This window comes from Felis catus, chromosome C1 (assembly GCF_018350175.1).
Source record: "Felis catus isolate Fca126 chromosome C1, F.catus_Fca126_mat1.0, whole genome shotgun sequence".
In the NCBI taxonomy this organism is placed as follows: Eukaryota; Metazoa; Chordata; class Mammalia; order Carnivora; family Felidae; genus Felis; species Felis catus.
Genome location: NC_058375.1, coordinates 156746721 through 156767838, shown reverse-complemented (window position 1 = coordinate 156767838; position 21118 = coordinate 156746721). Strand labels below are relative to the sequence as shown.

The 21118-nt window shown below is 38.1% G+C and overlaps 1 protein-coding gene and 1 long non-coding RNA gene across 9 annotated transcripts in view; both read right to left on the bottom strand.

Moving 5' to 3' along the window:
- Window positions 1–15282, bottom strand: part of LOC123379166 — a 33440-nt gene extending 18158 nt beyond the window's left edge. For 2 of the 3 annotated variants that reach the window (XR_006583263.1, XR_006583265.1), the window contains exon 1: window positions 14761–15282. This is a non-coding gene — a long non-coding RNA (uncharacterized LOC123379166). The remainder of the gene's footprint in view (window positions 1–14760) is intronic. The other variant, XR_006583264.1, reaches the window with a different exon arrangement.
- A 524-nt stretch (window positions 15283–15806) lies between these two features.
- B3GALT1 (beta-1,3-galactosyltransferase 1) overlaps window positions 15807–21118 on the bottom strand; it is a 344112-nt gene continuing 338800 nt past the window's right edge. For 5 of the 6 annotated variants that reach the window (XM_023259425.2, XM_019838212.3, XM_045033899.1 and 2 more), the window contains one exon: window positions 18855–20775. In XM_023259425.2, the coding sequence (XP_023115193.1) occupies window positions 19566–20546 (981 nt within the window). In that variant the 5' untranslated portion in view covers window positions 20547–20775 and the 3' untranslated portion in view covers window positions 18855–19565. The other variant, XM_045033900.1, reaches the window with a different exon arrangement.

The following is a 21118-nucleotide window of genomic DNA, read 5'->3' as shown; positions in this document are numbered from 1 at the left end:
CATGTTTTTATTTTGTCTTCATTTTTGAAGGATAGTTTTGCTGGACATAGATTTATTCACTGAATTTTTTTTTTTTAATTTGAATGTCATTGTACTACCTTCTGGTCTCCACTGTCTCAGATGAGAAGTCAGCCATTAATAACACACTGCTGTTCCAAGACCTCTGTGTTGAAGTTCTGGGTCATCTCGGGTCACACTATTCTCCCCAACTAGAACGGCAACTTCAGGCTAGCACAGCTACTGACTGCCTTGGCAGAGCTGTTGCTGACCAATACTGATACTCTAACAGCATAAGGAAACCTGGGTTTCACTTTCTTCTCCAAATCAAGCCAACCCCCTCCAGCAGTGAAGCTCTTCCTTTTCATGGCTAGCCTCACTGTGGCAAAAGTACCTCATTGACTAAGCTGCGGGGGTAGGTGAGGAATGAATGGGGACCACCCCAGGCAAGGAAGAATCCCTATGTTCTTATATAAAGTTCCAGCAGCTTTTTAATAAATAAACATTCCTCAATTTGTCGTTTGTCTTTAGTCCACTTCCAGAGCCATGAAATGAATGTTTATGAACATTTGAGACAGTTTTTAAAGATTATTTTCAGGGAGAGAGAGAGAGAGAGAGAGAGAGAGAGAGAGAGAGAGAGAGAGATGGCATATGAGTAGGGGAGAGGCAGAGAGAGAATCCCAAGCAGGGCTCCACATTGCCCGTGCAAAGGCTGATGTGGGGCTCGAACCCATGAACTGTGAAATCATGACTTGAGCTGATATCACTCAGGAACTCTGTCCAACACTTAACTGAGCCACCCAGGTGCCCCTTGAGCCAGTTTTATAGTTGTCTTTTAGGAAAGAGGATTTGCCAAACTCTTCACTTTACCACAGGCAGTTGTTGGGTGATTTGAACTGCTTTAATAATATCCACTTATAAATATATTCACATCTTTTATTTTCTTTGACCATTTTTGAATCAATAGGAAATACCTGTTGGTCAAAGTCATTCTGTTGTGATTTTACAAGAGCTTTAAAATTTGGTACTCTTGGGGTGCCTATGTTGTTGGTTGAACATTGATTCTTGATTTTGGCTCAGGTCATGATCCTGGGGGTGTGGGATCAAGCCTCTCATTGGGCTCTGCACTGAGTATGGAGGCTGCTTAAGATTCTCTCTCTCTCTCTCTCTCTCTCTCTCTCTCTCTCTCTCTCCCTCTGCCTCTGCCTCTGCCTCTCTCTCCTATTCTCTGTCTCTAAATTAAAAAACTAAAAAAGAATTAATAAAAAATAAATAAAAGTTTGGTAATTCTCTGTAATCCACTTACCATGACACTCACCATGCTAAATAGAAAATTGCCCAATTAATGATCTTTAGCCATCACCAAACTATAAGGTTCATTCTGGTAGGGACTGTATCTCTTTTGTTCATCAACTATATTCCTAGGACATAGCACAATCTGATATATTACAAGGTATTTAGACTTATTTTTAAATATTTGGTAATCAAATGAGTAAGTTTCCCCTACCCTTTTCTATATCTCATGTAGGTGAGGTGGTGCTGCAGGAATAGGGAATGTTCCCGGAAGGAACATTCCAGGAAATGTAGGAAGCATTTTAACTAGAATTCTGTAGTTAAGTAATTACTCACTGGGGTCTTTGTTTAGGAAAGCACTGCTCTGCCCTCAAAATGAGTGATCATTTAGCTTATTAATATTTTATTTGGTGAACCCTACACTTGTTTTTGAAGGCACGTAGCAGGTTTTTATGGTTTCAGGAAGAAAATGTAATAGGATGGGAAAATTAAGACTTGGAATTTTGATTTGCTGCTGTCAATAACTGGTTGAATGTCATTCTCTTTGGGCCTCCATTTTTGCATTTAAATGTGAAAGTTGGACTATATTGTATTCATTTCCAAACATGATTGAGCAGAGAGAATCACCCATTAAGATTGTCCCAATGTTAGAAATTCCAGGATTGAGGGTGTGGTACCTGTATCTTTAAAAGCTCCGATAGTGATGTTTTTGGGGTTTTTTTTGTGGTTTCTTTTGTTGTTGTTTGTTTGTTTGTTTTGTAGTTAGCTAGACTGGCAAATGGATGGCATTTGAGAATCACTGGACTAGATGAACTCAAAGTTTGCTTTCAGTTCAAAAACTTATTTTCTTCCATTCCTCTCAGCAAAAATGAAAGTCTCTTTGGAGTACGTACCCAGGGTCACCCAAAGCCTCTGTAGGGAGGGTAAGTCTTTGAAGATGTAGTTTATTCAGTCAGCAAAAGACAAGACAGGTTCTGGCTTGTTTTGGGGTAGTCATGCAAAACTTTGGTTGCATGTGAAATGGGAATTGTATAAAGGAAACTTACATCTTTGTTGGCTGACTGACAGTTGATATAGGTAGAGAACTAACTGCTAATTATCTAATAAATGAGGCTGGAAGTGTATTTTGATCATTTTTTTCTTTCTGAACCTGCAAGTGAGTGAATGTCTGCTACTGTCTCTTTCATTTCTCAGCCTTTAGGAAAGCAGCCCTTCCCAGCATGAGCTTATTTAAAATAAATTGAATAAGGCTTTACATGTAAAGAGGCTGTGTTGGGCACTGTGAGCAAGTCTCTTCTTAACCTTTTCCACAGTCTGTTTTCCTGGAAATAATATTAAATAAACTTTGAGGAAAGTGTGACAGCTGCCTAGACTAGTAAATGTTTTTGCTCAAACATAGGCATTCGATTCCTTTTTGTCTGTGAGATATAAAGATCTACTCAGGTCCCTAAGAGGAAAGTTGAGATCAATGTGATGGTTCTGAAATGTTAGTGCTCTCTGTGTTGCTAGAAGAGAATGCTCCCTTTAGATGCCAAAACCCAGTATTTGCAGAATTAGACTTTCAGCAGGCCAGCCTAGGTGTGTGTGGAATGACTGCTCCCACAGCACCAGCGATGCATTCTGTCCTCCAAGTAGAACCACAGGCTGTATTTCCCTGTCCATGGGCCCTAATGAACTTGGTGCTCTTTCTGACAGGTAACAATTCTATTTTGGAATCGGAAAATAATAAATAATTTTAATGTGCAATTTCCTACCCCGTGATTTTGTCTTCTTGGAACAATGAACCACTTTGACAGAAATTTCTGGTAGTTTAGTAGACAGTTTGATTAAATTATAATATGTACCCTAGAAGAAATGTAATCTATCTAGTAAAAGTAGTGTATACAAAGAGTGGAACATATAAAATGTTTACAGCTTTAAGTAATAGAGACAAGATTGAAGATAGTATGGAAAATATTGATACTATGAAAAAATAGAAACAGGAAAATTAGTTGAAGAGAATGTATAGAATAAATAATAACTGCATTAGAATACTGGGATTTTTTCTTTTTCATACTTTCAGTAAGGTCGTTTACCAAAATGAGAGTATACCAACGGTTAATTAAAAATGAAAGCTAATTGAATGAAGATCATCTACTGGTCTGAGCACCTCTTCCTCTCTGACTTCCATTTCCCTACACAGTCCTTCAATCAAAAAGTAACAAAGGGAGGGAACAAGTGCTCCTGTATCAGAAAAAAAGAATTAGGGGGTTGAGTTGATTGCAAGCTTACTATGGGTCTGGCTGTCCCAAGCTCTGGTGATTTAGAGGTGATGAACCCACCAAGCACATCTAGACTATTGTATTAAGTATGAGAACATCTATATTACAAAGGATATTGACCAATTATATTGGCAAGGAGGAACTCTGACAAATGAATGCTGAAAACATTGATTTGCTTGCTCCATCATTCTTGTACTTAAGTGGTCATCTATACCTATCCCAATCTCCACTGCCACTACATTGAATACCCTGTTCTCACTATCTACTCTGCTTCAGAAACTTCATAACCTTCAGTTATTCCTTATATTCTACACCAGCCACTTTCTAATACCATCTTCAGCCAAATGAACTTTTGAGGCATTTTTATCTCTTCTGTCTTTGCTTATGCAATCCTGTCTATCTGGTGTGTCTGCCCTTTTCCTTGATTAGCTTTTATTCACCTTACTTTATTCAGCTTATATGTCACCTGTTCTATATAGCATTTACTACAAATCCTCCATAGAGTGATGTGCTTTCTCAAAGACTCTTTCAACATATTCATTTCATACCTGTTCCATAAGTAATCACATTATATCATTAGGATTTACTTCCAATGTTTGTTTCCTTTGTACCCACACACTCAACTCATCTGAGAGAGGAGTCCTGCCTTATAAATTGTGGTATACCCCCACTTAATGACTTTTGATACAATAAATGCAATAAATATTTGCTGAGTGAAAAAACAACCATTTATCAGTTACTATGTGAATGAGTGACTGAATCAATGAACTCTCAACAATAATTTTCCAGAATAGAATAGGAACCTCTGAAAATCTGCTCCTCCATGAAAGCAATGAGGTCATTGCAAAAACTGTCAACTGTCAAAGTAAACTTTTTTAAAAAAAATAAGAAACTTTTTCAAAGCTCTGTAAATGAACTAAAGGCTTGCAACAATCTGAGAGTTTATTTAAGAAATAGGACTGGATCTTTAAAGGAACAGTGAACTTTGTGGGGTTTTCATTTGCCAATCCCATCCACCTCTTCCTAGCTCTGCAGTAGTCTTGAAAAATAACATGTTTGCAGTTATGGTAGCTATGGAAACCAGCAGCTTAACAAGCCACCGAAAGAGGCATACTGGGTTTGGAATACTCCCCAAATATCCCATTACCAAGGAATTGTTACTATTTGACCTGACAGCTCGCTGTAAGAACTCCATTATCAGGGCTTGCTTTTATTGAACCTGATGCAGATTTCACTCTCTGAAAGCAACCCTACCCAAAGAGTGTTTGTCAGATAAAACCAGTGGAAACTACTTAACATTACTGCTGCCTGAGGTAATGTTACCAGTTGGGACGCACAAGAAACTGACCAAATTCTTAAGAGAAACCCTGTAGATTGAGATGTCCATAGCAGGCTTTGAAAAGTTCTGGCATATTACTGGAAGTCTAAAAGGCCATGCACATACCAGATTATGGTGCCCAGAAATGATCTAAGAAGGCCTGATGGTCATAACTCTGGCTAGCTTGGAAGCTCTGTGCAAGCAGGAAGTGAAGGCTAAGGTGGAGTTGTACAGTGCTTGCCAGAGCTTTGAAAGCATGTCTCTCCCACTTCACACACAGAGCTCCTCTGCAAAGACTGGAAAACATATTGGTTCAAGGCATTTAGGGACATCTCTGTCCAATAACTAGCTGGCCACTAACCTTCCTGATTAGAGACTTCAGTGGCCATACATGCTAAAGAATATAAACTATATAAACTTAGTCCATGAAATTCAGTAAACAAAGAAATAGTTTAACAACCACCACAACAAAGAGCAGTAACAATAGACCCTGGGGAGGAGACAGAAGTCGAATATCTAGAATTGGCCAACTGTATTATTTAAAATGTCCAGTTTCAACATAAAAAGAATATGCAAAGAAACAGGAAAGCATTTCCCATTTAGAGGAACAAAACAGTCAATTGAAACTGTTCCCAAGGATGCCATGTTGAACTTACTAGATAAAGACTTTAAACTGGCTATTATAAATACATTTAAAAAACTGAAAGACACTATATCTAAAAAGATAAACAAAAATATGAGTACAGGGCACCTGGGTGGCTCAGTTGGTTGGTTAAGTGCCTGATTCTTGATTTAGGCTCAAGTCATGATCCTGTGGTTCATGAGACTGAGCCCCATGTCAGCCTCTGTGCTGACAACACAGAGCCTGGTTGGATTCTCTCTCTCTCTTTCTCTCTCTGCCCCTTCCCTACTCACACACTCTCTCTCTCAAAATAAATAAACATTGAAAAAAATATATGGTAACAATGCTTCACCACATAGAGTATCAATAAAGAGAGAAATTATGAATAAGAACCAAATAGAAATTATTTAAGAATACCTGAAATGTTTTCCAGGATAGGCCGTACACTTGGCTATAAAATAATTACAATAAATTTAAAATAAATGAAATAATTCAAAACATTTGTATTCAAAAATATATAAAAATGATTCAAAATAATTCAAAACAATTCAGTTTAACTGGAAACCAATAGAAAGATACTGAAAATCTTCAAATATTTGAAAATAAAGTAATATGCTTTTAAATAATACAAAGCCAAAGAAAAATCACAAGCAATATTGAGAATATTTTGAACTAAGTGAAAACAAAACCAAAACATATAAAAATGTATGGGTTATATCTAATTTAGTGATTTAAGAGAAATATATAATCCAAAGAAGCCTATATTAGAAAATAAGGAAGGTCAGGTGCCTGGGTGCCTCTATGGGTTAAGCGTCCAACTTCGGGTCAGGTCATGATCTCACGGCATGTGAGTTTGAGCCCTGCTCAGGTCATGATCTTGCAATTCGTGGGTTCAAGCCCCGCACTGGGCTCTGTGCTAACAGCTCAGAGCCTAGAGCCTGATGTGGATTCTGTGTCTCCCTCTCTCTCTGCCCCTCCCCCACTCAGACGCTGTCTCTCTCTCTCTCTCTCTCTCTCTCTCTCTCAAAAATAAATAAAACATTAAAAAAATTTAAAAAAGGAAAAGAGGGTCTAAAATTAATAATCTGACTTCACAAACCCCCCCCCAAAACTTTAAAGAATGACAAAACAAAGAAAATAAACAAAACTAAACAGTAAACAGAAGGATAGAAATAATACAGACCAGGGTGGAAATCAACAAAATAGGGAAATAAAAGCAATAAGGAAAAAATCAATGAAGCCAAACTTGGTTCTTTGTAAAGACCAATAAAATTGATGAGCCTTTATCTAGACTGAGAAAAACGAAAGAGAGGACACAAATTACCAAAATCAAGAATCAAAGAAGGGATACCACTACCAAAACAAAACAAAATTAAAAAGGATTATAGGAAAGAATATGAAAAATTTGTGCCAGAGTGGTATATCCATACAATAGAATATTTATTTAACCACAAAAGAATGTGCTACAACATGGGGGAACCTGGAAAACATCCTGCGAAATGAAAGAAGCCAAACACTAAAGACCACATACTTCATAACTGTATTTATGTGAAATGTCCATAATAGGTAAACCCACAGAAAAAGAAAGTGGATTAGTGGTTTCCAGGGGCTGAAGGGAGAAGAATGGGAAGTAATTGCTGATGGATATAGGGTCTCTTTCTGGAGTGATGCAATGTTCTGAAATGAAAGCAAATATTTTTCTAAATTTTTATTTTAGAGAGAGAGAGGGCATGTACATGGGAGAGGGGCAGAGAGAAAGGGGGAGGGAGGGAGGGAGGGAGGGAGAGAGAGAGAGAGAGAGAGAGTGAGAGAGAATCCCAAACAGGCCCCACCATGCTCAGTGCAGAGCCCAATGTGGGGGGTTGATCCCATGACCTTGGAATCATGACCTGAGCTGAAATCAAGAGTTGGATGCTCAACCTACTGAGCCACCCAGATGCACCTGAAATATTCTGAAATTAGATAATGATCAACCTACAACTATGTGAATATGCTAAATGCCCTGAATTGTACACTTTAAAAGAACCAACTTTATTTTATGTGAATTATTTGTTAATAAGGAAAAAGTTTACATGGTTAGAACAGAAAACTAATGAAGAAAATGAAATTCCCATACCCTCACCCCACCAAAAAAAAAAAAAAAACCAAAAAAAAAAACCCTCCAGGGTTTTAATTTGTTTCTCTCGAGTTCATTTTCTACAGAGCATTTCATATGGTTTAAACTGAGCTCAAGCCATGCTATTGCCCTCCTTAAAACCCTTTGAAGTTTTTCTAAGTGTGGTATGTGGCCCATTTGGGATTCTTAGGAACATAAGATTCCTAAAAAGATTTATTGCTAAAAATACAAATATTACTCTCTTTGTTAGAATAAAAATTCTCCTCTTTCAGTTTTTTTTAAATTTTTTTTAAGTTTATTTATTTTTGAGACAGAGACAGAGCATGAACAGGGGAGGGTCAGAGAGAGAGGGAGACACAGAATCGGAAGCAGGCTCCAGGCTCTGAGCCATCAGCCTAGAGCCCGACGCGGGGCTCGAACTCACAGACCGCGAGATCATGACCTGAGCTGAAGTCAGACGCTTAACCGACTGAGCCACCCAGGCGCCCCTCTCCTCTTTCAGTTCTTATACATGGTAAAATCTAAGAATTGCTGAGTTTGATTTCAATCTAAAAATCAGTAGTTTGTCTTATAGGGACTTGTATGACTTGGTTCTCCTTCCCATTCCAGCATTATCTCTAATTCCACCTCCAGCTCACCATGTTCTACCCACATTATCTATCTTTCATTTCCTTGTATAGTTCATAGACAATTTATAAGCAAATGGGCATGGCTGTGTTCTAATTAAATCTTATTTGTAAAAACAAGTGGTGGGCCACACTTTGCTGACGCCTGCTCTAATGAATAAAGACCTGATACTTCAAAAACAGGGGATAAAATATCTGATACTTTAAAAATGGTATAAAATTAATAATTTTCTGAAAAGTGGCTGAGATCTCAGTCTTAAATATATCATTAGTTTGAAATTTGCCTCCTTTAGAACATAAGCTCTGGAAGAGTAAAGATTGAGTTTATTTTGTTCAGTAATATATTCCCAGCTCCTAGCACGGTGCTCAGTATATATTTGTTGAATTAATGAATGAGATAAAGAACACATACTATCAAAAGTATTGTAGGAACTGGCTATAGAACTGTGAACAAGAGAAAACCAGGAAGTGTAATGGCAAAGGTTTTTTGTCTGATTTGTTTATTGTTATTTTCCCAGTGGTCAGAATGGTACATGGTACATAATAGGTGCTCAGTCAACATTTGTTAAATAAATGCATAACTGATTGAGTAAATGAATAAAGGTAGATGCAACCCCTGCCCTCATGGAATTCTTTTTGGGTGGGAGATAGTGATAGGTCAACGGGTAATTACCATGTATGATCATCAGGTTTAAAAAGACAGAAAGCAAATAGAATATAGCTCAGAGTTGGTAGAGAGGAGTGTCAGGGAAGGCTTCCAGCATAATGGGCTTCTGAACTGAGGATGAAAGATTAGGAGCAATTATCCAGGTGAATAGGTGGGAAAATGGCAGAAGGAAGAGGGAGGAAGAGAGGTTCAAGCAGAAAGGATAACGTGAAAAGCCTAGAGGCAAGTGAGGGAATGTATGGAGTGTGGCCAGAGCACGGAATGGTGAGAGATAATGCTCGAGAGGAAAACAGGATCTGGTAAACCTTTGTAAAAAGGCATTTGGCCTTCATTCTGCAGCCATGGGGAGCCTTTGGGTTGGGCGACATTTACATGATCAGATCTGTGTTAGAAAGATTACATGTCATAGGATGAAGTTTATGGGAAAAAGAAAGGATGAAGGGACAGGATGATAATTATTTTCTAATACTTAAAGGAAGTCTAATGGCCTGTCCAGGAAGGGCATGGGTGGCCTTAGGAATGCATGAGCTCCCTGTATCTGGAGTTAAGTAAAGCAAAGGTGGATGAGCATCATCGGAACTGAAATTGTTTGAAGTAGGGCATAAAAGTCTCTTCTGACAACTTAGGTTTTATGATTTATGACTTTTCTCCTTAAAGGATGAAATCAATTAAAAGGAAAACTAAAATAAGGGAAAAATTAACTTTATTTTGAGAACTATTTGGGACGTTGGCATTTTCCTCAAGATAACAGAAAATTTTGTTAATTTAGTTATCTAGTAAGTGCTTACTGAGCACCTTCTTTGTCTATTTTTGGTGCTGAACATACAACGTGGACAAAGCAGTCTGCCTTCATGGAGACTATAAAGGGAGACATAGATCGGAATCAAATAAGGCTGGTTCCCAGATTTCTAATTTGAACAACTAGGGCTAATAGGTCCAAATACTGAGATGGGAAAATTGGAAATGGAGCAGATTTTGGGAGAAGATAAATAATGTCTGCAAAATCTAAGGTTGGTAATCATTGTTTTGATCCATTCTAAAGGAGCTCATCTGCTCTTAAAACATGAAGGGCAATAACCCAGAAATTTTGAGATTTCCTTCCTCTTATACCAATGGAATGATATTAGGGAATATTTGTGACTTCAGCATTCTATTTGGTGAAACTCTTTAGAGAGACTGTATGGTATTATCAAATGCATTTCTGAAGGATTTTGTATTTTAGAAACCCTACAACTCTCATACCATGATTGCCCCTACCTGCATGCTTTAAGAAAGGGTGATAAACAATATCAATGTGTAGCATTTGACTGGAGTCTTGAAGTTTGAGTAAAATGGAGGTATGATATGGGGAGATCACCCCAGACCATGGAGTAGATACCTTGATACAGAAGACTAAACAAGCCCTTGTTGAATGTTTCTGTGAAGTTTAATAAAGTTAAGTGAGAGATGCCTTCATCCTAGTTGGGCAATTGCTGAATAGTCTGGAGATTTTAAACCATGTCCAGTTGCCCATGCATAGCTGTGAACACAGATCGAACATGGCTGCTAACTCAGAACAGGGGGCAGGTTTGCTTGCTCAAAGCTCTTTAGCAAATTCTATTGCCCATTGTACAATCTGCTTCTCTTAATTTCATAGAAATATATTTTAAGATTAAATTTTTAAAGCTATTTAGAGTTTTGTATCATCTTCCATTTGTTTGAAGGAAAGAAAGTATCAGCCCATAATGTAAATGAAACTTACTGGTTCTTAGTTGGGGTGGGGCTCAAACACAATTTACATTGCAGGGAGAATGGATTTAGTATTTGAGATACTCAAATATATAGACTACATATGCATTACTATGTTTCTTTTCTGGCTAGCAGACACTAATCAACCATGTTCTAATCCATTAAGTTTATTCATGAAAGAATAAAAATGCTGAGTCCATGGACCAGGTTATAAACAATGCTGGCTTAGTGATCATGGGATCACAAGTTCTTCCATAGTGAACTAGCTCCCACTAAAGCATCCAGGGATTAGGAATTCTAAGAAGCATATTCTGATTTTGAATAACAAGGAAGCTTGAGCTTTGAAAATAATATTGGGCAATCCACTCCTAAAATGTATAAACACTTGGTACTAACATTGTGCCTGATTCCTGGTTAGCCTTCAAGAAAAATATATGGAGTTAATGGTTGAATGAATGAATATGCCTCCATGGACTTCCACTGACATTCTATCATCTATCTAAGAGTAATAAAGCAAAATGATAGCTTACTCCACTGAAATTGATTTTATAGTTTATCAAAAACCTAATGTGAATGTTTTTATTTTGATTTTAAAGTTAGCTTTAAAGCTAAGGTTGCCTTAGGTCATACCTGCCTTCTAATATAGAGAAGAGTATCCAATGATCTCTCTGCTGAAAATATTAGGGATTTCACTTATTACTTAATCCATGTCTGTGGAAATCCAAGCAAATCCAGTCTCTGGGATTCAGTTATAGCACATGTGCCAAATTTAAAGCAAAAGAATGTAGCATTTCTAGTATGGGCATGAGAACGAACTAAGAATAATTATAAAGCAAAACTAAGTGAAGGAAAACAAACAAGCAAAAAATCAAGCTGATATACAAGAAAATTTGAACTGACAATCACCACCTTAGAGAAAACCTTGACTGACAACTGCCTCTTGGGGACTACCCTTGTTTTAAACTTCTCTACCTAGAAAAAATTGGATGGAGAGTGGCTTGAAATCCATGACACTTAGATACTTTTCACAATGGCAAAAGCAAAGTAACATTGATCAACATAATCTGAAAACAGGTGACCTTTTCTTCATCTTCATGTCACCCTGAATTACTTTCTGTTCTCTTACTTCCCGTCCTTCCGGCCCTTTGCTCACTGTCTCTTTCAAACGTCCTCATTGTCCCTATTGCTGATGCTTTTCCTTTGTTACTTGAGTCATTTTCTCCTCTCTCCATTTGCCTTGAAAATAAAAAATGGATGCACAAAACCTTTATGAAGTGTGCTTTGTGTTCTTGGTGAAAAATATTTATTTTACTTACTTGTGGCTACATATGATCTAGGTTACTTCTTTTATTTGATGTTTATTTTTGAGAGAGAGCAAGCAGGGGACAGGCAGAGAGAGACGGAGACAGAGAATTTGAAGCAGGCTCCTCGCTGTCAGGCCAAAGCCCAACACTGGGTTTTTAGGAGCTTTTATGAGTTTTAAACTGAAGACTGCACTAGAGATTTAAACCTCACCTTAATCCTTAACGAATGCTAGTATCTCTAGACTCTAGCCTGAATACTAGGGTCTTGATACAAGAGCATTGTCATTGCCTGAGAGCTTATCAGGAAATCGGAACTTTGGTTGTACACTGAACTACTAATCTGCATTTTAACAAGATTCCCAGGTAATTACTAGGCACATTACAACGTGAGAAGCATTGCTGTAGAGGGTATGTGTCCCTCACGCTGTTTTTCCTGCTCCAGGCTCCTGCTTTGCTCCCACAGCCATGCTGCTTATAGCTTGGATTGCCCGTAGGACTGAGGAGCATATTGTTACAAATGGCATGCTTTCCAAGTTAATTCAGATACTTCTGTCGATAAAGTTTGAAGAGAACCTGTGGTTATCAAGTTATCTTTTCCTAAAGGAAATGTGGACTAGCAAATGTTGACGAAACCAATAGAAAGGGAGCACAGGCAGATGCAGAAATAGAGCTCGTCTGAGTGTGGTTTGAGACAAGTGTGGAGACAAATCCCCAAGTGCAGAGAGGGCTTGCCTTTTTAATGAGCTACCAAGTGATGGATGCCTCTCCAGAGGATCCTTTGCTTCCAAGAGGGAAAAAGTATAATTGAACTTATAGATTGTTTTTTCTACTTTACAGAAACGTGTTTGTGTGTGAGCTCTGAAGGACAGAAGCTCTGTTAAAAGTTCCTACTGAGCTGGGCTAGACTCTGAGTGAGTGGGGTTATAGATTTTTGACTTGCACCTTCTTATTAATATTCATTAGATTTGGATATTCTCAAATCAATGTGGTTTGTTTTTAAGTTACAGAAGCTTTTACCTGTCCTTTCACATTGTTTAAGATTTTTTTGGTCTTCTCTTCCTCTCCAGGCTTTTCCTTTTCTTTGTACTAAATTGTCATAATGGGTTATCTGAAGAACTTTTATATGCATTAGACATTATGCATGGTGACTACTGAATAAAATGCAAACCTTGTGTAAAATAGAAGTTTGGAACTTACCTGGCAGGTAAGTGAGTACCAGGGGCTGGAGAAGGGGGCTGACTACAAAAGGGCAAGAGAATTTGGGAGGTGATAGAACTGCTCCATATCTGGCTGATGGTGGTGGTTATCCAAATGTATCATTTGGCAAAACTCATAGAACTGTACACTTAAAAGGGGTGAATATCAAAGTGTGTAAATTATGACTCCAAGAAAGTGGTGGGTGGGGTGTTCCAATCTGAAAACAAATGAAAATAATTACCCGGACTTCATTGGAGTGGGGCTAGGGGTGGGACTTGGGGTGCATGTTCTTACCTTCAGAGGCAGCATGCTGCACTGGTTACAGACACAGCCTTTACAGCCAGAGGGCCTGAGCTCACTCTGTAAGTTACACAATTGTCTGTTGCCTCAGTTTCTTAATCTGTCACTTGAGATAACAGTAACACTACCTCAGTGGGGTTACTGTTAGGACTTAAGAAGCCAGAGGGATGGGCACTGAAAATTTAAGGCTTTGCAATGGGAGAGAGTCTGGTGTTTTCTTTTCCCTCACCTCATGCTTGGTGAGGTCATCCTTGTCTCTACTGAAAAATAGTCTTCATCACAAAAGCCCCACAAGTAACACTGCCCAGCCTGCCGTATCAGGCAGCCACTGCTGAGTAAACGCTCTGGAATAAACCTCAGAGAGAGAATAAATCACCTTTCACGCCATCCTCCCCCCAGGTGAGGACTGAGGTCATTGCAAGAGGCATAACAAATAGTCGACATAATGTACCAAACTAATAGATTCTATAAGGAAAACTAAATGGAAAATTTTTCTTGAGTGCTGGGCACCTCTGGCTGAAGAGACAGTGGAGCCAGTGTTATTATAGATGTAGTTGAATCAATAATACTTTTTCATTCATTTCTTTTTCATTTCACAAAAATGCCTATTTTAACCAGCAAAGAAGTAAGGAGATATTATCAAGGGCAATTTTTCATGCTCACATGGATTATATTCTGGGACACATCGTTCTTCTAAATAGTCCCATTTTTTTTTCTCTCAGAAATGTATTCAGTTCTCTTCCAGCAGTGTGAATTTATCTGGAAAGCTTTGACAATCAATTAAGTAAATGAGAAAATAGAATGCTTGTAATTATGATAATCAAGCTATATGAAACCCACCCTCTTAGGTCTAATACCCACACATCTTTAAGCAATATATTAATTAAGCTTTGGATAATTGTTACAATTAGAATCAAGTTTTTATAATTTTTAAAAATCACCCAGAGATAAAAAGGAAATATTTAAAAAATATATGCAGCTGTCGGTTTTTAATGCAATTCATCCTCAGTGACTACATTGTCATTTCCCCGGCTGCATAGAAACAATTCCAGTATGCTTTATCGATGTGACTTTTCATTTACAATTGGAGGAAATGCGCATGTAACACCTTGGTCAGATGTCTCCCTGTTTCTTTAAGTCAGAGGTTGGCAAACTCTTCCTGTAAAGGACCAAGTATTTTAAGCTTGCCGGCTAAGAGGCAAAATCGAAGGTATCTGTGAACTTGCTTAAGAAACAGATCGCCACAGTTTCTGTACTAATGAAATTATAATAAAATAATAAGTACATTTTTGGCAACACACATCTACTAATGAAAAGAGTAGAATTCTTACCATTGGGAAACCATGTTGCTTAGTTTGGGGTGCAATGTGAGTATCTCCCCTCATTGAGTCTTTGCCAATATTCATCCTGAAACTACTCTCAGAGCGTTGGCAGCAGTCTGGCTGTGGTTCACACAGGGTAGTCGGCCAGCCCCTGAGCAGCGTTCTCAACGTTAATGGGCCTTAGAATGGCCTAACCGGCTTGTTAATATAGATTGCCGAGTCACACCCCCAGGTTTCTGGTAAGTTCCAAGAATTTGCATTTCTAACAAAGTCCACTTGGTACTGATGCTCCTGGTTAAGACCAGGCTTTTACAATATTGCTCTTGATGTTGCTCCTTTAAAAAAAGTCACGCCGAATACAAATCTATATGTTTTACGTTTTCATTGTTTATGCCGCCTGTATTTTAGCTCACCTGATGGACTTAACTTTTTGAACTCTTGAGGTGCAGCGGCAGTAAATCCAGTTAAATTTCCGTTAAAAAGTAAAGAGCTATTTAAGTGAACTCAGGATTGATAATAAGAGGAACTTTTGTCTCTTAAATAGCTATTAGTCTCTTGTTTCCAAAGTCAGGCATCAGCAATCAGCATCTACTTGTCTGCCGTTAAGAATGCCTGAATAGCATTTTTCCAGTACGAGCAAACTTTTAAAATAGTATGCAATATTCCAAAAGGTATATGTGGGTGACACATAAGAATGACAGTTTTATCTTGATTTAATAGGTCCTAATTCACCAAGCATGTTATCAATATACTGCTCTCTGAATTATAATTTGTTGACATGCTCAACCTGTCAGAATTTAAAAGAGACGTTCCTGAGGCCTCCAAGGGTCAAGGGAGATCCCAGTTTCCTAAATCTTCGGGCAGCCCATAATCTCCGGACCAAACTATCTCTAAGTTGACTGCATTAGGCTCTTGGGATGAGCTCTGAATGATTTGAACTATTACCTATATTGAGGTCGCGGAGAAGGTTAATGATAAACAACAGGGCATCAGCTAATTTTAATGATCGCATCTCGCCAAAGAGGTTTTTTCCAGAAAAGAAGCACAGTGGAAAATATGTTCTCCTTCTGTTTATTTGTCCCAATGGTTTAAAAAAATCAGCTTTACGGAACCATAATCTTCCTCATGACAGATGGGCTTATACATTGGCATCGTGCTTTCAATCCACAGTTTACATTTCAAGAGGAAGGTGAAGAAACTGAATGTAAAGACATCTATTTTTCAGTGTTATAACATTGATACAAAAAATAGTATTCTGATTAGCAGCTTGATTGGCAACCCATGTAACCCTAAATAGTACTACAAACCTGGAGAGTGCACTTTTACAGACAAGTACGTTTGGCGAAATAGTATGTACAATTTTGACAAATAAATACATAAATAAACAATCATTCATATATAACGATATACCTAAATGTCAATTATCATCAACAAGCGTTTCTAGTAAATTACTTCTTTCATTCACAAGTTACTTTGTTGCTTATAAAAACTATCCTCACCTTTACAGAAGAAATGACAGAATCAATTCCCCCACTAAACCCACATATTAGGAAAGGTAGAAAATGAATCCCAGAAGCTTTATGTAAATGTTCCATTGTCTTTTGATAGAAGAGGTTTGACTGAAAAACTCCTTCCTCAGCTTCTCTGTAAAGAGTTTGTTTCCCCCATATCATCACACAAAGGGGTTTTGTTCTTCTGATTTTAATCCAAATCGAAAACGATGTTCATTTTTTTGATTCCCGTTATTTAAAAATACAATATTATATATCGAAACTGGCATTTGGTTCAATAGAAGAAGACCCAAAGCCACACAAACTAACCAGCAAAGATAAAACTTTTTTTTCCAAAAACAAACTTAAAAAGGAAAATTTAAGAATACAGACATTAATTATTGATACCTTTTGTTATCCAATGCATAATGAACACAACAGGTAGGGGGACAGTCAGAAGGTTTTTATAAAAATTCTCTGAATGACTCCTGGTACAACATTGAAACATTATTTTATGTAAGAGAAATGATAATACATTAAAAAATGGCTTAAATAATTGAAACCATAATTTGGCCGGCACCATAAAATTAAGAAAAGTAGAAAATTAGAGCTTTTTCATGATCACTTGACTTAAACTTTTTTTTTTTTTGAACATTCAAAAAATGAAGGGCAATCATGCTTTCACTATTGAAACACTGGACAAATGGCTTTGCCTCACCGAGCTCCATGCAGAAGAAAATGTACATAACAAGCAGATTCTAGCTATACATACAGGGGAGAAGGGAAAAATGCCTTTAAAATATATACATATGGTCTTTGATGAATATTTACATGTTTGTCACATGGGCACTACCTAGCATAAAAAAGTTAGGAAATAGTTCTTTAAGACATATGATTCTCTGATTTTTGCTCATTTTAAAGATTAGGGCTCTATTTATAGTGGATATACACACACACACACACACACACACACAGAAAACAATTCATAGATGTACATATACGATGTTCGTAATGTGCAATTCCTTGACGCGAAGGTGGCTTGACTGAGCATAAGGTAAATGCAAAATGGTAGTATAAGACAGAGGCTTGATTCAGCTATGTGACTGAAACGCAAACCAAGCACAAAGTCATGAGACTTTTCCAATGACTGGAACTCACAGCAGTTGAGGGGTGGGGGTTAGAGAGGGGCTCACCTTGTGCTGATCCATCTCTCCCCAGGCTACCTAATGCTGTTTTCCAATCAAACTCGGCAGTCCAGCTGTTTGATGAAGATGTATTGAAGGACAGGAAGGCCTGTCTCATATTGCATTCTTTGGGGCTGGGGATAAAAGATCCAGTGTTTTCAAGAAATAGGCCATGACTTCCATTTGTTCATTGTGTTTACTTGTTTGCTATCAACTTCTAGGGGGGGCTTCCAAAGGTCAGGTTAAAAGAAAAGTTATATTCTTTCAGTTGCAGGGCTTTCTTTGAATGAAAACAAACAAACAAAAAGAAGTTTTCTAATGAATAGATGATGTGCAATGTGGGGGTTTGCTGAGTGCCTGTTCTTCTGATAGAGGGGGGCTAGCTTTACCGGTCACTCTTCAAAGTTCTTATTGAGAATTCAGATCACTGTTTCCTGAGATCCAAGTTGATGGGATATAATACATTTTGCAAAGCATGTGATTCATTTATTGTAATACACTTCTAGCCAGAGGCTCCTCCCTGAAGAAACACAGCTGCCTTCACTTGCAGCACCCTGGGAAATCAAGGCAATGCACTGAAGTAGAAACTTGTTCATTGAAACCAGAAGAAATGGTAGAGAAATTGAAGCTTCTCCAAACACCTAAGATATCCAGGGAAAAGTCAAAAAATCTTAGAAGAACCAGATGCACGAACAGTTCATATTCGATCTTTCTTTTGGCAGATTTTACATTTAAGCTGATGTTACTACTACTGATTACAATAACCATCATTGTAATGAATTATTTTAGCATTTGGCATAACGCATGACACATTGCATTAGCACCTTGTAAACTAAGGATCTCAAGATTCTTAGGAAATGCAATTTGCTCTCACAGCACCTGTGAGGTAGGTGTTTTTTCCATCCATTTTATACATGAGCATACTGAAGCACAGCAAGGTTAAGACGCCTGCTCACATGACCCAGCAAAGATGATGGTATCAACAGGAACTGATTCCAAGCTTCTCCACCCTTCCTTCCCGTGAACCTCAATCACAGAGCTTGGAGCTCCCAGAATGCCTCCCAACAGCATTGCTGCTGGAGGTGCTTGGATGTTTCAGATGTTAGAGTATTACATCTATCACCTACAGAGCTAAATCATCCAATAACATTGGTACCCATTGAAAGATTCTCTCACATGCTTTGCAAATGTGTGGGCGTGGCATCTCATACTATTGCTAAGTTTGCTTATGTTAATTTTAATGCAGACATAAATTTGTATTTTCTCCATGTAATTTGTTGTTTTTCTGCCCTCCTTCCAACTTATTTCTACACATGTGCCTGCCTCTGTCAGAAATTGTAAAATGCACTTAGCAACACTGTATGGAGGCAGGCAGGTGAGATTACATTTGGCAAAATCTCCTTGGAGGCACCAGGTAATGTTTGTTCTGAAAGGGAAAAAAAAAAAAAAAAAAAAAGCTCTTGTTTATTTTGTTAAGTAGCATTTTATATACATTCCACCCAATGACCAGGTTTAATCCTTGGATGAGCAGGCAGAGTTGTCTTCCAAACATACAGGATATTTGATTTTCAAGTTTAGATTTCCATTTATTTAACTGCAGCCTTCCTGCCAGGCCTAAGTTCATTTCTTGCTGGAACGGCAAACTCTGTACATGTCCCATGGCAATATATGTAAAAATTCAATATAACAGCACACACAATGTTAATAATCACATCGAGCGTGTCTTCCTGACTGCGTATTATTTCTGAATTATTTCTGAAAAAGCGCTATTTACTTATTCATTTTTGCAGAGCTGATATGAAGACATTACAGTGAGTTTCAGTTTCCCAGAACCAGATTTTTATCTCAGATGCACAGTATGTAAATCCTAGCAGTTTTCAGGAAGTTGCTTTTTCAGATAAATGCAATGCCTTAGGACCTGAGAATGAAATCTGGCCCTTCAAACTCGTGTATTGTTTCTATGACCAGAGCCTGACATTTATAAATTGGTAATCGAAGAAAGAAAGTAGGAGTGGCAAGAAAACCCTTTTTACAAAACCCCTTTGCCAGTTCATTTCCCTTGGTGACACCTGTTAAATACCAACACCTTAGGCCCCATTTCTTAAAAAAGAAAAGAAATGTATTTACATTGGTAAAAATCCTAACATCTGAGATGTTTCTTGCTTGACATGTCATTCCAGATTCTGTGCATTTCTTCCGGAGAGATCTGATGCACGGTGATAACTCGGCGATACCTACACAAACTATAGGCCATTTTCCAGTGATTGAAGCCACTGTTCTGGAAAGGATGTATGCCCAGTTTTCGAAGACACAGTCCCACATACACATCTTCAAGGTGAAGCAGCCTTGTGTGGAGTGAGGTCTTATAAATGAGTTCAGCCACATCAGCTGAAAAGATATAGCCAGTCCCCGAACAGAACGGTGGGTAGTTACTGTCAGGGTACAAATCCCTGGGCATATACCACTTACTGCGGACGTCCCGGATTGGTCCTCCATTGATGACATAGCCAGTAAAATACCTTCTCCTTGGCTTGGTGGAGGGTTTTAGTAGTTTATAAATAAGGTTGTCCATGTTTACAAAAATGTCACTGTCTGTTTTCATGACATACTTGGCTTTTGAACAAAAAGTGGCCACCCATCTCATTCCCATTAATGTCTTAAGGGTAAGGTTATGGTAGGAGTCAATAAAGTCCTCCACAATAATGTCGTGGAAGATTTGGCTCTCTTGCTCCACCATCTGATTCAGAACAGGATCAGCGTTCTTGCCCAGGAGGAAGAGAGTGGCTATCTTGATCCCTTTGAAGTTGTTCTCATCCCCCCACGTCTCTCGGATTGCCTGGCGGGCATCGAATTCTTTGTGGGTGGTGCTGATGAGGATAACAAGGAAAGGGATGTTCTTTTCACATTTGGTGGGTTCATTTATAAGAAATTCAAAAGAATGTGGGTTTATAGGTCGAGTTCTTATGTTGCCAAAGGTGAAGTTTTTCCTGGCGACTGTTAGGTGGCTGAATGGCTTGGAGCCAGTGTAGGAAGAAGTGGGACGAGTTATACTCAGATACCAGAGGGCACTGGCCCAGCACACGACTGTCAAAACATATAGACAGGACACCTTTGAAGCCATTGTCTTGAGAGCACGTCTATTCCAAATATTGAAGAATATGCCTTCTTGGCATTAGTTTCTTTTCATCTTGCAAAGGCAGCATATTACTAATAAATCTTAAAGTTCGATAGAGAAGCGTGAGTGCGGGATTGTCCATGGGTCTTCGTGGCAATCTGGCATCTGTGCATTCCCTCTACTTTCTTCCAAACTTGTTGGAAGGTTCCATCCCTCCCAAGTCTTCCTCTTAACTCTGCAAAATCAATAAAACACAGTTTTCATTAAGATTTATTCAGTTACTTTACATCCCCACATAAACAGAATAAGGGTGTTAGAATTACCCATGGTGAGTAAAATAAAAAACATAATCATTCATTTTTACCACTACTGAAAACTCCCTAACACAACCAGCCTCCTTTTTCTCCCCTTGATAGAAATTATTTATGTATATTTATACCCAATTAATAAATATTAGATTATAAACTCTAGAAGAATATGAAGTAAACTGAACATTAGTAATTAAAACGAGTTTTCCCCGTCACAAGAGGACTTCTTTGCTGTTAAATACCTTCGGACACTAAAGGCTTCTTTCAAGC